Source organism: Meles meles, chromosome 4 (assembly GCF_922984935.1).
Source record: "Meles meles chromosome 4, mMelMel3.1 paternal haplotype, whole genome shotgun sequence".
NCBI classification, from domain to species: domain Eukaryota; kingdom Metazoa; phylum Chordata; class Mammalia; order Carnivora; family Mustelidae; genus Meles; species Meles meles.
In genome coordinates, this window is record NC_060069.1 from 41,018,936 (window position 1) to 41,035,030 (window position 16,095).

General features: G+C 54.0%; 1 protein-coding gene across 4 annotated transcripts in view; it reads right to left on the minus strand.

The window, feature by feature from the left end:
- The window catches only part of MYLK (myosin light chain kinase), a 180,311-nt gene that overhangs the window by 64,105 nt on the left and 100,111 nt on the right, over positions 1-16,095 (minus strand). For all 4 annotated transcript variants that reach the window (XM_046003900.1, XM_046003902.1, XM_046003901.1 and 1 more), the window contains 2 exons: positions 11,075-11,191; positions 1,681-1,764 (listed from right to left, as the gene is read on the minus strand). In XM_046003900.1, coding sequence (XP_045859856.1) covers positions 1,681-1,764; positions 11,075-11,191 — 201 coding nt within the window. The remainder of the gene's footprint in view (positions 1-1,680; positions 1,765-11,074; positions 11,192-16,095) is intronic.

Below are 16,095 nucleotides of genomic sequence, written 5' to 3' on the forward strand. Positions count from 1 at the left end.
CACATTTTCCAGTCCTTTGTGGGGTAAGACATCTGTCCTGTCCATGACCGTGACACAAAGGCTAGAGTAAAATTCCTCTTCCACACACAAGCAGTGTCTGCTGGAGTTTGTCCAGTCATGAACGTGTTATTTGCTATGGACGGAGGACAAGAAGTTTCTGCCAGCCCTGCCTCTCCCCCTAAGCAGTACCACTGACTGAACCCCACTCCCCACTCCCTCGAGGGGGGTAAGAACCTTGGCTTCCAGCTCTGCTTCCAGCATCTTGCTCCCTCCCTGAAGAGTGGAGACTGGGGGCTGGTATCAGAGATGGTCTAAGGACCTGGGCATAACAGGTGCCAAGGCAGTGCCACACTTAACAGAGGCAGGAAAGGAGAACCCCCCTGCTTCGCAAGCCCAACAGTGCAGGCACGCCGTGCTTCCAGCGTGACCAACCTCACACCGGAACGGCCGAGGAGCTTGAACAAATACTGAAGCCTGGATCCTACCCCCAGAGATCCTGATTTAACTGAGCTGGGGTTCCCCAGCAGCAGAGGTTTCAAAAGCTACCCAGGTGAATCTAATATACAGCCGGGGTCGAGCGCCCCCATCCCAGAACTGGACGATGACAACTTGATCGGCCTTTCCGGCAGCCTTCCCTCCTCCAGCACAAAGGCCCAGGTCTTGGGGCCCAGCTGCTCCCCGTCTCCAGCCTGTATTCTCCTGCACGACTCTCCCCTTAACCCATACCTCACTTCCCCCAGGATCCGCCTGGAACGGGTGTCCCGGGGCTGAGGAGAGGAGGCCGCTGGTGACCCCGCTGCTCAAGCTTCCCGAGCTCCTGCTTCTGCCCCCAGGAGGGGTGAAGGATTGACGTGGGCCCCTATGTCACAAGCACCCCATGCTCTTCTAAGATCCCATTTTCTTGTAACTCATAGGGCACAGGCCCCAGTCATCCTCTTGGAAAACAGAATCACCAACCCATTCTTACGAGGTTTTTCTTACAATTAGGCGTGCATTTCCAGCAACTCATTAAATGTCCGCTCCTGATCATCTGAGCTCCTCATTTTGGTTAAAAATCCATTGGACATTACAGTTCCAGTTCAGCTATGTGCAGAAGGCTGAGCTTCCCCCTCACCCTGACAGCTGGCTGGTATGTGTACGGGGAACCCAAGCTCATCAGGAGGAACATAAATATGTAGCTCAGAAAGGAAGAGAATAAAATGATGTCACAGAACTTGGCCTTGTCACAGAAAATGAGACTCAGCCTTTGAATTAATCAAGCTCAATCACTTTGCCCTATTAGTATGGGTAATTAAGAGACTGCCTTCTTTTTTTTTTTTTTTAAACACAGAGTGTATGGGGGAGGCGGCAGGTGTGACTGAGTGGTGATGAGTGTGAGGCTCACTTGTAGGGACAGCGGCCATGAGTGGTAAGGTCCGGCTATAGCTTGGAAAGGTCTACCCGGCAGGAAAAACTCACCTGGGAGGAACTGGGAGAAGGAGTCTTGGTGAGAAGTACTGAAGGCCTGAGGGAGGTGGCAAGTGGATATGGACGTGCAGAGGCTGGGAGAGGTGAGCCGTGCCAAGTGGCCCCTGGTCTGGGCACCGGGACTTAATGGGCTCGCCGGGGTGCAGGCAAGGAGGCCGGGGCTTTGACGCTGGCCCTCAGTGCTGGCCACTGAGGAGCTGAACAAATACTTACTCTCTGTTCCTAGCACAGGGGGAAGAGAGCTCTTGGGCCTCCGGGCTTTCATCTCCGGGGCTTTGACATTCTTGGTGGGAGCATCTGGAACAGAACAGGTAACCACAAATGTTAGTTGGCTGCTGCCCACGGAAATGAGCTGAGGAGGCATCTCAATAAAATAAATCCCACCCTGATCAAAATTAGAGCCCCTCCCAACTGCGTCCCGCTCCCCATTCCACTCTGGGGGCCCTCAGTGCCCACCAGACAGACGGCGCCTGCCATGGGGCACCTTCCTCCACAGGAGCACCAAAGAAGGAGCGTCCACTCCACTGCGCCTTATAAATCAGGTGGAGAGAGCACAGTCGCCCAGGCAAGACGGATGGACAGGCTCTCCTGGGAGCTGGTTCACACATTCCCCTCCGTGGCAGGCACATGCTGCCACGAATCACGCCCTGGCAGGGCTGGAGCAGAGTCGGCACCCTCTGCTTACCTCTCTCCCCTCTCTTCCCTTCACTGAGCCTTCACTCACTCGGGCACACCGCTCTGCATTTCCCAAAACCTGCTCTGGCCAGAGAGGTCTCTCACACAGGAGGTGGAGGGGACGGGACCCATGCCCTTGGCTCACAGTCTGAGAGGCACCTGCACCTTCTGATTCCTCAGACTGCCTTCTACATGTGGTCACTGACAGATCCCCAGACCAGACGGAGGCCTCGCAGCAGGCAGCCTGCACGCCTCCCCGGCCCCTGTGTGGAGTCTTGGACCCATTATAGGAGCTTCTATACCCCTCGTCAAAGTAGACCCCACGAAACCCCGTGGAGCCGTCAGGGTAGACCTGAAATGGGATATGCGTGGGTGCACAATTCTTTAAGCTTCTCCTTCGCCTTCCCCGTCCACATTCATGCCAAGTGTGGACAAGGCCAGGGGAAACTCTCCCTTGTCGGGGCAGCAGTAAAACACGGCGCTGGACTGGGCATAAAAGGCCTTACCGGGCCCGAGCAGACTGGGCTTCAGGAAGTTTTTGGGAAACCACCCAGGAACTTGGATAAGAAGCAGCTGGTTAAAGAGCTATCACTGTGTTCCAGCATTTTCCCCAGGAGCATTTTCACCAAAGGGAACGGTCTTCAGGGATGGCTGGGAGCGAACCTCCCCCTCAGAGCCCCTTCCTGCCATTCCCTTTCCTGCTCCTGACAGAGGAAGCTCAGAGGGAGGAAGGAGGGGGTGGGACTTTCCAGCCATGCTTGGGCCACATTCCTGTGGCTTGTCTGGGGAGGAAGGGCCATCTTGCTGTCCTGCCTCCTACATGGGGCAGTCCTAGCTGCTGACACGTGCCCTCTCCCAGTCTGGCTCCTGGGGGTTTGCGGGGTAGACACAGGTTGCACGGAACTAGGGCCTGGGGACGAACCCTTTCCCAGCACATGGACTCCTGACACTCCCATCTGGATGCATTACTCCTTCTAGACGGTATTCGTGTCTCTTTTCTGCCCAAGTAAATCCCCCGACAGAGTCGAACTTCCTTCCTAACCGAAAGCCTGCCCACTCCCGGCGACAGCTGGGTAATCCAGGGACAGAGGGCTGGTGCAGGCCCCGTCCAAGCTCGCCGGCAGCTCCGAGGCACACGGGCCTCCGGGGCTGGGGAGACCATCTCCTACAGAAGTCAGCCAAAAGCTGCACACATGTCGCTACAGGAATGATGAAGTGTAGGCCTTAAGAAGAACTTCCTAGCAGCCAGTGTATGACAGGAAATGGTCCTGAGGGGACACAGCTGCAAGAAGTCCTTTCAAGAGCACTTGATAACCTGGCCTCCTTCCCTCCCTCCGTTCCTCACTGTTATCCTCCTGCTGCCTCTGTTAGAGCAAGAGGAACCCCAGACGGTGAGTCAGGGGTCCTACCTTCCACCACTGACGCTGCCTGTGTCCGGTCTCCTCAGCAGGTGGCCCGTATGCCTGGTTCCGTGTGCATAATGGATGGAGGAGCAGAAAGTCCCACGGGGAGGGGATGGGATGATTTCACTTCCTCACACTGGGTGTTTTCCCCAGGCCTAATGGTCATTCCCAGCTACAGAAAAATCCTCAGTACACGTTTGTCAACCTCTGTGGTCCTCAGCGTGGGCTGCGTATTAGCAGCACCTGTGCCCAGGTCTCTCACTTCCCAGATCCTGGTTTCATTGTTCTAGTTAGGGGCCTGGGTGTCAATAAGATCCAGAATCTCCACAGATGATTTTAATAGGGCACTCATCTCTCTCTTCAGGCCATGTGTGTGCACATGTGTCTATGTGTGTGTACGTGTGTATACGTGCCTGCATGTCAAGAGGTGGGGGGTGGGGCCCAGGGAGGGTCTCGGGGACTAGTCTGAGACACAGGAATGCCGACCAGAGCTTCCCCTGATGTCTGCAGATCATGCCATACTCCAGGGCATGGGGTGGGTCTAGGATTCCCTTGTTTAGGGCCCTCCCTTCAAGACCTGACAGGCACCAAGGACAATTTACAGAGAGCTGCACCCCAAAATGTGTTTGTTTCCCCTTTTTCAAGGAAGAGGAGGAGAGAGCCAAGCGTGCACAGAGTTCTACATTCCTCGGCCTGACTACTCCCTTTGCCCCTCTTTCTTCTGGTGAGTTCTGGGACCTCACAGGAGGGAGATAAAGAAGGATCAGGGTTGCTGTTGTTTTAACTGATGCATAACTGGAGGCAGAGGCCAGAAAAGGATGAGAGGCCTAGTGCTCCTGGGTCCCTAAAGAAGGGATGAGAGACTGAGATTCCTTCTCCCCTCACAGGGTTGTGTCGGCCTTTGCCTCCAAGCATCCTTAGAGCACAGACCCAGAGAGGAGGGTTCTAGTTTGGGTTCTGTCACCAGCAATCTTGGGATCACAAGCAAATCATTTCAGCCACTCTGGGTCTCTATTCCTACATCTGCACAAAGGAAGTAACACCTATTTCTCTACCACACAGTGCTAAGAGACTCAAAGGACAGAACGTATTCAGTAGTGCTCGGGAAAGGGGAAAAGTGATCATTTACCTACTAACTCATTCCTCCTGCTTACCACGTTTCCTCACCTCCCTCCGAGTCTGCTTTAAAATTCTCCACCTTCCAAACGCCCTGGCTGACCAGCCCCCACCCGCATGTTGCCCATTTTCCGCCTCTGCGTCTGTCCTCAGCTTCTGGGTGCTGGCTTGACACTGACGTGTGAGTACACTACCCTGTCTGTGCACTGAGCTTTGTTTTTAGAAGTTCTGTGCACTCTATCTTTCCATCTGACCATGAGGAAAGGGGCTCAAGTTTCCCTTTCAAGCCAGGCACATCCCCAGACTTGGAGCACCCCCCCCCAACCAGGGGTGGGCCTGGACCCCTCTTCCCTTGGCAGTCATCCCGCCCCACGGGGGCTGTGTGAACACCACAAGCCACTAGCCCTCCGTGAGAACAGCAGCGAGGGGTAGGCTGGAGGGACCGTGTGCTTAATCAGAACCAGCTTTATGATTGCACGGCTGCCCAGGGGATAAAAATAATAGTCACACAAGTCTAAGAGCAGCTTGTATTTTCTATTTTAATCAGTTGGTCATGAAACCGGACTCCATTTCTAGATCGAGGCCCCAGGGCTGGAGTCCATGGCTGGCCTAGTTGTGCCCCCAAAGACGGATGGGGGAGGAAGATGGCAGTATGGAGAGGTGGGGGCCTTGACATGGAGTGGAAAATGTGTCCTTATATGGGCAACGGCTCACCCCTTCCACTCCTGGGCTAGCTCCAGGCCCAGCCCTCCTTCTGTCTTCCCCAACAGGCCGGTTCCCTGAGATACAAGCCCAAGGAAGGGGGCTTCTAGAAAGGGGTCCCAGCTTGCAGGAGCTCCACGAGGGGGCAGGCCAGAGGGGCTGGCCTCCTCCTCTGCCCAAGGGCAGGCAGCAAGCTGGCATCAACAGAAAACAGGGTGCTCCAGGTGGGAGACAAGCTCTTCTCTGGCTCTGCCGTTTGGGGCCTGTGAGCCCTTGGGCAAGCTCCCTGACCTTTTCTGAGCCTGACCTTCACCAGGAGCACAGGAATCACACCCTAACAGAGTGAATGGGCTGGGTTACTTAGTTGTACCTGGCATGATGCTACGTGCTTTAACTGCTTACTTCAGGTTGAACCACAGCTTTGGCAATACTCAAGTGTCTTTGGCCCACCGGAACAGCAATTTTATTTAGCTCAGTCTAATGCATGTTAGCTGCCAGTGACGACCGGAAGGACAGGTGTGAAAGTGGGAGCAAACTTGTTACTATGGCAAGGACTCAGGCCAACAAAAGAAGAGTGCATCGAAATCTGCTCAGTCAAGATCAGAGGTGCCTGACGGTCATGGCCACAGGTGGCGTGTTAGTGAGGCTCCAGGGCTCGCATTTAAATGCCCATCCAGCTAGTCATGAGTTGCGTGGACTTCAGCAGGCCACTCAGTCCCTCACGCCTTGATTCAGGCTTTTGTACTGTCACCCCACAAGCCCTCTTGTCACAGTTATGAATCACCTCTGGGTTGCCAAACCCAATGGCCAGTGCTCAGGCTCACCTTACTCTCCTTGGCAGCCACATCTGATACACTGATCCCATCATTCCTTTCTTATTTAAGTGGCCACAGTTTGGCTTCCGGGACACTGCTTTCTCCAGGATTTCTTCCTATCCCACCATGCCCATTCCTTCTCAGTCTCCTCGGTGGACCTCTGGCCTGCCCTCCTTCTCTTCCTGCCCCCTCCATCCACATCCACCTGAGGAACCTTGTTCAATCCCAGGACACTCAGTGGCCTCTTGTGTGGACGGCTCCCCATATCCTGCCTCCAACCCCGACCTCCTCACCCAACTCCAGGTTCATCTAAATGCCTGCCTATGTGACATGCCCACTGGACATCTGAGGGACATCTTAAACTTCACAGGGGCAAAATTCTCATTGCCCTGCCCCTCATGCACCCATCCAGAAAGTGTTATCTGCGTTCCCCCATGAAAACCAGGTCGCCTCTCACTTCCCTTTTCTCTCTCCACTTCCAATTCATGAGCAAATCCTATCAGTTCTTACCTTGAGAATAGATTGTGAATCTGATCACTTCCCACCTCCTGCATGGAGTCTAAGTAGATATCACCTCCTTCCTGGGCCATCCCAGCAACCACCCAGTTGGTCTCCCTGCTCTCCCTCTTACCCATCCTGGGTCTGGTCACCGTGGTCACCTCCGGTCACAATGTCCAGAGCTGGCCCACCACACTTAGAATAACGTCTGGTCTCCTGTCACAGCCCACGGCCTTGCAGATCTCACTGCTGCTCCCCCTCACCTCACTTCCCACCTCTCAGCCACTGCTCAGGACTCAGCCCCCCAGGCCTTCCTGCTTCTGGGAATGCGTCAGGCATAGTCTCCGCTCAGAGCTTCGCTCTCACCCTTCCCTCTTCCTTCCAGACTCCTTCTGGCTTCTTCAGACCTGTTCCACCATCACTTCTTCAGAGAGGCCTCCCAACCACCCTCTCCCACAGTAACATTCCCGTCCCCACACCCTGCCTAGCTTCCTTCGTAGCACTTGCTACTGCCTGAGATTAGACGATAGACCTGTTCATCTGTATTACTGTCTCCCCCTTACTGAATGTAAAGTCCCTGAAAATAGGAATCTCTTTTTTGTTCTCTGGTTTTAACCTAGCCCCTAAAGCAGTGCCTGGCACCGAGATGAATGATGGCCCACTGGCACGCCACCTCTTCCCACACACACATAGGCACGGCCCTCCCTGGTCACAAAGCCCTCAGTCTCAACGGTAGCCGAGGTCAGATGCCCTCAGCCAGGGTGGTTGGGGAAGGACAGCCTAAGCTGCCCTGTCCTGTGATTTTGGCCTATGAAGTGTTTTGTTTCCCCACCTCTCACCTGGGTCTGAGAGGGAATGGGCCCCTCAGACCAGGTTCTGAGTGTGGGGACAGGACTGGGGACAGGGAGACAACCAGGCAAGCAGCCCCACCTGTCGGCCAAGGGCAGGCTGCAAAGAAGGATGGAGGGACTTCCCAGTGGGAAGGGCTGTGACTAAGGGAGACCCAGATGTCTCAGAGCGCTACACTGACATGTTGTTCACTAGACAGCGAGGCCATGCCAGGCGGTGGAAAGGGTAGGCTCCAGACCCAGACACAGCCAGGTGTGAGTCCTGCAAGGTAACTTATGTTCTAATTCCCTGCACACAATGGCTCCAAGCACACAGGCTCTGGGATCAGAGACACCCAGAGTTATCCCCCCACCTCCCGCCCTGTGAATGTCAGTGCGACCTGGGAAAGTTGCCAACCCTTACCGAGCCTCAGTTTTCCCACTGAGGGATACCCTGCCCAACTGCTGTATAAACTCCAAACGCATGAGGGTCTCTGGCCACAGCACACTTGGAAGGTCAGCTCTTGGGTGAGTTTTCTGGCAAGTCCTTCCCCACTCCGGGCTCAGGTGATTTTTGGGTGTATGTTGACACTTGCCTCCTGCTACACTTGGAAGGAGCATGGGTTGGACCAGAATTCAGATAGTGCAAAAGAACCCCCTTTCCCTTGGGTAAAAGACCCCCACAGCACGATTAAGAAAGCCAGACATGATGAATTATAGAAGCTACCACCCTCTGTCTTTACTATCATCGGGAAAAACAGGAGTACAGCTAATACTTGGGCTAATGAACCAAAGTCCTCTTTATGAGGCCCTGAAATGTATCATTGCATTGGCCGCAGGTGGATAGTCTTAATGGTGTTGGCGCCGGCTGTGTGAGTGATAGCTCGTGATCATCAGAGGGGCAGGGCCGGCATGACGTCAGCATGAGCTACAGCCCCCTCCTCCAGTTGAGAGGGCCCCCACTGCCCCTTGAGAGGGATGCAGTCCTATCCAGAGGCTGAGCAGACAGCTGGAGTTGGAGAGAGACAGGGAGACCCCACAGCATGAACGAACTTGCAAATTCAATTACTCCCTAGGGCAAAGAGTTCTTCCATGTACTTTAAGGTATGACTTCTTTCGAGAATTTGATTTAAAACTATGGGCTCTCTCTTCAGAAAAATGCTCTAATCCACAAATGCACAAAATTCTGCATATCATTTCAAAGGGTGCATGGACACCCCCCTCCCCAGCCAGGATCTTTAAGTGAGATACAATGGCCTTGGGGAGCAGGGAGAGCTGGAAGGATCAGGGGATGGAAGCAGGACTCCTCAGCCTGGCTGAGGTGAGCCCAGGAGGGAAAAATGTGCTGCAAGGTAACAGGAAAACTACAGTCCTTTGTCTAGAGGTGGCTTGTGAGGGGGAACTAAAGATGGACGGGGTAAGAAGGCCACCCACATGTGGGGCACTAGTACATCTCCTAGTCCAACAATAGGGAAAAGAATGGGTGTGAAGGGGGCTGCCCTTTTTCTCCTTGAAAAACAAAACCCAATTAACTGAGAGTCAGTCCTATTATCTCAGCTGGTCTCCCTCCAATCCCTTTGCTGGCTCTTCCCTTAAGATCCAGCCCCTAGTCCGCGGCCCTAGGCCAAACTAGAGATAAATAATGGTGATCAAGATTAGGGAGAGCACAAGGGAATCTGGTAGAAGGAGACCAGCTTAGGGGCAAGAAAAGTCCCATAAGTTGCAGAATGAATTCCCCAAACCTTAAAAAAAAAAAAAAAATCCCCAGATGTATTCTATAGGGAAAAAGAAAATTTTATTTTGAAAACAAAGTTTGCTTTTAAAAATAAAACGTTTGCTGTTTCTCAAAAAGGTGCTGACATGTCGCAGATCAGGAGAATGAATTACTATCCTGCCTTTAGCTAGCCATGTAAATAGGACCCGAAGAGTCCAGGGATTCCAAAAGCAGATACCCTCAGGAGCAGGCTGGGCTTCCTTCTCGATTGGCCGGATCCAGCCAGGGTCCCAAGTGTGGGCTGGTAGAAACAGGCTTTTGGGGTCACGTTCCCAGAAACACTTGTTTTTAAACTGTGGCACCTGTCTTAAAAGAAGCAGGATTCTGACCTGGGAGGGTGACAGCCAGGGCACACACAGGAGTACTGGACAGCAGCAGCCCCTACCTAAAGCCACAAAACACGGGTTTCGAGCCCCACTCTGACCAGACCATACATGGATTTACCAAATCCGCTCCAGAGACTCAGAGCCCTGGTGACAAACCCAGCACGGAACTCCAGGGAGACCCACACAACCCTCTACCATCTCAGCTTTGCTGCTGGCTACTGACTACTGGATTTGTTTTACCACTGTATTTTTTTTTTTTAATTTCTCTTTTCAAGGCTCTGTTTAAACAACAACAACAACAACAACAAAAACAACAACAACACAGATTCTTTTTCTTTTCTCCCATTCCTAATTGATCACAAATCTTGATTTTCATGGCCAGGAAATCTGATTCTAAAGCTGAGAACGGGGACTCAGGGTCCGCATCTTAGGGAATGGCAGGGAAACAGGATGGGACTTCATAACCCAAGTGATTAAATTCCGGAGTCAGAAGAACAACAAAGCCTTTGAGTTGCCTTATTTGGACGCTCGTTTTTCACGTGTCACTCATAGTTACTAACCAGGCATTTCAAGGGCAAGAAATTATTTCCCCCACGCTATCTTTTTCGACAGTTCCAGGCAAGTAAGGAGATAATGAGGAAGGGCTCTGGATCAGAAGGCCCAAGATGGGGCTCTGGCCCTGGCTTGGCCCCTGCTGGACCAGGGAACTTGGAGCAGGATGCTTTCCTTCTCCATGGCCTTGGTCTCCTACCCTTTAAAATGAGGGTGGTAGCCTCGGTCATCCCAAGGCTGGTTCCACTTCTGAGGTTCAACTGTTCAACTCCAGACCCAGGAGAGAAAGAAGAGTCACGAACACAGTCTGGCCTCAACCTTTCCTCACTGAGAAACTCCACTCAGACCTGGGAGCCCTTGGCCCCCACGTGTCTGCTCCTCTCCCTCCGCTGAATTACGGTGACTTTTTCTCCTCACAGAGGTAGGCCTGCCCCCTCTACCCCAGAGTCGTGGCCTCAACTCACCTCCTCGAGGAAGTGTCCCCACATGGACCTCCCGCCACTCCGTCCTCACCGTAGGGCTGACCTGCCGGCAGGGACACTGGCTTGTTGCCGCTTGTGAAATACTATGTAGTCATTTTCCTGTGGGTGTGTCTTTTCTCCTGCCCTGTGCCTGGCTTCCCTGCTCAGCAAGGCTCTACGTGTGGGGGTCAGGACTGGGGACAGGGTGGGGGGGACAAACAGGCAAGCAGCCCCTCCTGTAGGCCAAGGGCAGACTGCAAGGTCACACAGGGCCATCAAGTGGTGCTGCCCATTCTCCTTTCTGTCTCACTGTTTGCAAATGATGGCTTGACCCCACAAAGCAAATGCCTCCGGGAGGGATTGCCTTCTTGGAGGCAGTTCTGTCAAGGCATGGCTGTCAAGGGAAGGACTGAGGAGTGGGACTCTGTGTGTGGCAGTGAGGGGTGGGCATGACCTACCGTCCACGGTGACTTGGCAGGAGCACTCAGCCTGGCCGGCGCCATTCTTGGCTATGCACTTGTATAAGCCTCTGTCCTCGGGCAGTGCCTTCTCGATGGAGACAGAGCACAGTGAGCCTAGGAAGGAAGAGGGAGAATGGTTGATGGGAGCAGGTACAAGTCTGATACTGGCACCTAGAATGTGGTGGGGGAGGGCTATTCACACGGACAGCCTCTGGAAGCCCAGAAGTCAGGGATCCTGTGGGAACCAACCCTCTCTCCCTCCCAAAGGTAGGGTACTTTTTGCTGATAACCCAGGTCCAATATATGCCTTCCCAGGACCCTCTTCCTGCCTTCCAGAGAGCTCTCTTAGGGAGACATCATGGAAAGGTGCCGAAGAAGAGGGTGGGATTGTGTCTGCCTTGGGAGAGCCTCCCACACAGTGGAAGGAGCAGATGGACCACGAGCCTCAGACCGTGGTGCTAGACGAGTGGTCGCCAGACACAAGTTTATCGACCTGTGTCAGAAAGTGGCAGGCACAAAGGTGACACCCAGTTACAGCAATTATTCTGGGAATGAATCTTAGAGACGGGAATTCTGAACAAAGAGGTGGGTGACGGAAGGCAGGAGTCCCTGTCCAGCAGGGGCACTGACCTGGGGGGGTGGTCTGAAGGAAGGGGAGGGTATCTATATTCTGGCATCCTGGGGCTGGCTTCTCAGGAATGGTATGTGAGCTGAGAAGCACGGCCAACCAGGGGCACTGGTCTGAGAGAGGGGCACTCTGGGGTGGCCTCCCTTCAGGACACGATCTTTTGGTTGTCTCAGAGAGTGGTAGCGAAGCCTTTCTTCCCTCACGGGTCTCCCCACGCCCAAAACACTTGTCTTCTGCCCTGGTTGGGGGAAGGACGAGTCAGGCTTGGCAGGCACAGGAAGCGGGGGTCTGGCTACTTCTGTGGGATACCCTCTGGGGGGATTTCCCTCAGGGTGCAGAAAAGTCCAGCTGAGGGTCAGAACTGCTGGGCCAGCCAGGAGGGCAGTGGCACCCTAGCTCCTGCCTTCAGACACACAAACAAGCCAACAGCATGGCGCCCTGCCCAAAGCTGCCCCTGTTGTCAGGGCAGCAGTCATCACACAAGGAAGAGGACAGAGCCAGGGCCATGTGCAGCCTGCTGCCTGGAGCTACTGGCTTTGGCCACCTCATTCCCCCATCTTCTACTCCCCCAGCCAAGAGCTTGGCACAAACTCTAGGCCTTGGCTGGGCCAAGTGGTGTGAATCCCAGGTGTGTATGTGGGGCAGCATGGCCAGAAGGGAGGCCAAAAGGCACTGATCTCAAAAGCTACCCTCACCTCCATTAGACAGATCCCCAGACTTGACCATAGATACAAGGAAACTCAGAGAACCTCACTAAGGCCAGAAGGGAAAGCAGAGGCATACTAGTTCTCAGAGGCATACTGAGGGTAGTAACCTCAGTAGGGAAACGTTGTCCTACCAACCACCTCCCTCCTACTTACACAGAGCCCATTTCTCAGGAAAGGCCTCCCTATATTCTCCCACCCAGAGGGGCATCGAGTCTCGATCTCTGCTCACTGCCCTTAGGAGACGGACTTTGCCGAGGCTGAACCAGAAAGGACTCAGGCTGGATTTTTAGGAAATCCATCATGGGACTAAGACTGTGAAGCACAGGAATCTGGGTTGGTGGGGAACTGTTCTCTCTAGAGAGAAGCTTCTACTCATCTGGGAGGGCAGGAGGATGCTAAGATGACCTCTGGTCCCCGAATTTGAAGCTTAGAGGAAACCTACCCCCTCTTGTCACCGCCCTTCAGTCTGAGGCTAAGGCTCTATGAGCAGACACTCCACTCCTGGTGAACATTCTGCTTGAATCCCTGCTGGTCCTTCAGTTTCAGCCCCCACCACCACCCGCCCTGGCCCTAGCTTCAGCCTTAAGCCCAAATGGCACCAACCGCAGAGATGATGGTGAGCCCGCCAGAAGTGGGGCATTTAGACCACAGCCCTCAGCCCCTCAGCCAGGAACGCAGCAGAGCAGGGAGCTCTTCCCGCTGCCCAAAGCCGGGACCCCTGGCCACGTGCGTGGGCTGGGGGAGGGACCCCCGGGAAGGCTAGCCCAGATTGAAAAATCTGGTATTTCCTGTGGGACAGCTTATTCCTGACCTCCAGGAAAAAAACCCTTTCCCAGAGTTGGTTTTTTTTTTTTTTTTTTTTCTTTTTCTTTTTAGAGAAGCCTCAGCCTGGTGGGGAATTTTCAGAGGGAGGTGAGGGGGATGGGAGCAGGCAGCAGAGAATCAGAGATCCAATAAGTGGCTCAGCTTGAACTGTCCCTGGGAGAGCCTTGTGGGGGCATAGGATCTGAAGATCTCCCATCTTGCTCCAAGTGTGTGGGAAGAGGGGTGGGTGGGAGGGGGCAGGGGGGCAAAGGTGGCTCAAAGTCCTGAAGGCTATGCTCTGAGGAGGCCCTCAGTGAGCAGTGCCTCCCCAACCTGGTCCCCTGGGAGGTCTGGACAACACAACTCAGCTCCAGGTCACTTCCTCAGGGATGGTGCCTTCCCTGTCACCCATAAACATCCCCAGCCACAGACGGCCCTCTTCGGTGCCCTGAGTTTCCCTTTATCCAAACATGTCTCCCAAGGCCATTGCTGAAATGCATGTCTGTCTCCCCCACTAGTTCTCAGAGGGCAGTGACTGTGTCTATTATGAATGTTTTTCCTGAGCCTGGAATGCAGTCACAGTAAAAAAAAAAAAAAAAGAAAGAAAGAAAAAAAATCTGCCATTCTGAGAACAACCAGGGCACATTTTTTTATAGCAGGTGATCTGGGAGGATCTATGCAAGAGAAAGTCAGGAACATTTAGTCACATATAGCCTACCATTGAAAAAGACCATATAGGTTTTTTTTTTTTCTTTTGAGAGAGAGAGAGAGAGAGAGCGTGTGAGGACAAGCTAGGAGAGGAGCAGAGGGAGAGGGAGAAGCAGACTCCCCAGTGAGCAGGGAACCTGATCCCAGGACACTGAGATCATGACCTGAGCCAAAGGTTTAACCAACTGAGCCCCCAGGAGCCCTGACTGTAGAGTTTCTGAAAGGAAACAATTCCGACCTCAGAGTTCTTCAAGCGGATTATGCATACACAATAATGCCTTGCACACAGTAGGGGTTGCATAGATCCTAGTGTTCTGCAGAATGAACTTCCATAGGTTTTTAAAACGTCTTTGCCAGATCCCACACTAAAGGTGATTAAAAATGAATCATCTGTTGACAACAGCAACAAAAGTGAACACTCATTAGAGTGGGAGAGATGTTTGCCAGCCAGAGAAGCCTGGCCTGGGGACAGGAAATAGGGCATAAAGATGAAACTGCTTCTCAGGAGCAGCACAGAGCTCCCCTTGGCTCACTGGCTGTCCCTCCTACTCTTCAGTCAAGGCCAAGGCCAAAGCCTGAGGAGCTCAGATGCAGGGCCCAGAAGGGCCTGGTACAGTCCCCACGCAGACCCAGAGGGCAGGCCCAGCCACTGTAAGTGGACACCATCTACCCTACAGCTCTGGGAATGCAGAGAGGGGAAGGGTATCTCCACGTGCCCCCCCCCCCCACTGCAAATTAGCAGTCCACTCCAGCCGACTCCTGTCACACCTCTTCTGCTCTCCTTGATGCTAAATGGGGTGGACATGACCATGTTTTGGGGGGCCTGCAGGCTATGAGCCCTATCCAAGCTACAGAGTTCTGAGAAGCCTGGAGAACCGGTAAACAGCGTCCACCAGCAGGAAGTATGTGGCTGTACATGCTGATGGGTTGGGGAGGAGAGCGCAGGAGTCTCTCATGGCCACAGGCTGGTGACAACAGTCTGGCAAGGAGACCAGAAGAAGTCAAGTTTGTTCTTAGACGAGCTAACAGCACAGGGCAGTGCACTGAAGCAAGAAGGATTCCCAGCCGAGGGGTGGGGGCTGGTGGAGAGGGTGCTAAGGGCAGTGTGAGGACGGGGAGACCCCCTTAGCTATCCCCTCCACCTTCCCCTCCCGACCACCTCAAACCACCAGCTGACTGCCACTGATACCCCTAGAAGCATGACCCCAGTCACCCAGACACCGGCACTCAGGGGTCTTCCGTTCCTTCCTCTTCTTTATCTGTCCCCTGCTCCCAAGCCAGGCAACAGGTTCTCCTAGCCATGGCTACCTTCTTAGTCCAGTCCCCTGTACTCCCCCACCTCTTCAACAGGCTCTTTACTTGTCTTTGGGCACGGGGTCAATCAAACTCCTAACCCCCCAGCTTTAGGTGCACTGCTCCTCATTCCAAGCTTTTATGTGGCTGCCTACTGTCTCCAGAATCAAGCTCCTTAGCGCAACCTAGGAGGTTGTGGGCCCTGCCTTCCTCTCCAGCCCTCTCGTGCCATGAGCAGGCCCACCTCTGCTGCTGCTGGAGCCCCTGCCTGGGAAGCCCACAGGTCTCCTGCTTTGCCTGCCAGGAGCCCTGGCCCAGCTCATTCAGCACCAGCATTTCCTGCGGCCCCAGCACTCAGCTCCCTCTTCTCCTATGCCTCCCAGCTCACCTTTGGCACTTGGCTGGAATAGGTTTATCACTGGGACTGTGTGTCCCCTCTTTCCAGATCTGCGGAGAGCACATCTACTCACACCTCTCCGTGTGCCCAGCTCCCTGCAGGGGGCCTGCAGAAGGGGTCACTGATAAGGCTTCCAGATGGGCTTTCTCCCTGGGGTCCGGGTCTAACCCAGGCTCTTGAAGACTTGGAAGGTGAGACTCCGGAGAAGGGACGGACAGAAAACGGGGCTGGTATTTTCAGACAAGGTACTCTCCCTACTGTGGCAAGGTGGACCGGTCCCTGTCAAGGCCTGCATCCTCCACTACAGTGAAAATACCAGAAACTTGGCAGGCCCAGAGGGCCCCACTGGTCTCCCAGCCTCTGCACAACGACTGGCAGGGTTGAGGAGTTGACAGCCGTGAGTAGTTTCCCCAGCTGGACAACGCTGCCGGTGAGCGGGTCCTGAAAGCTCTTTCAGCCGCACCAGTGTGCGGACATCTGA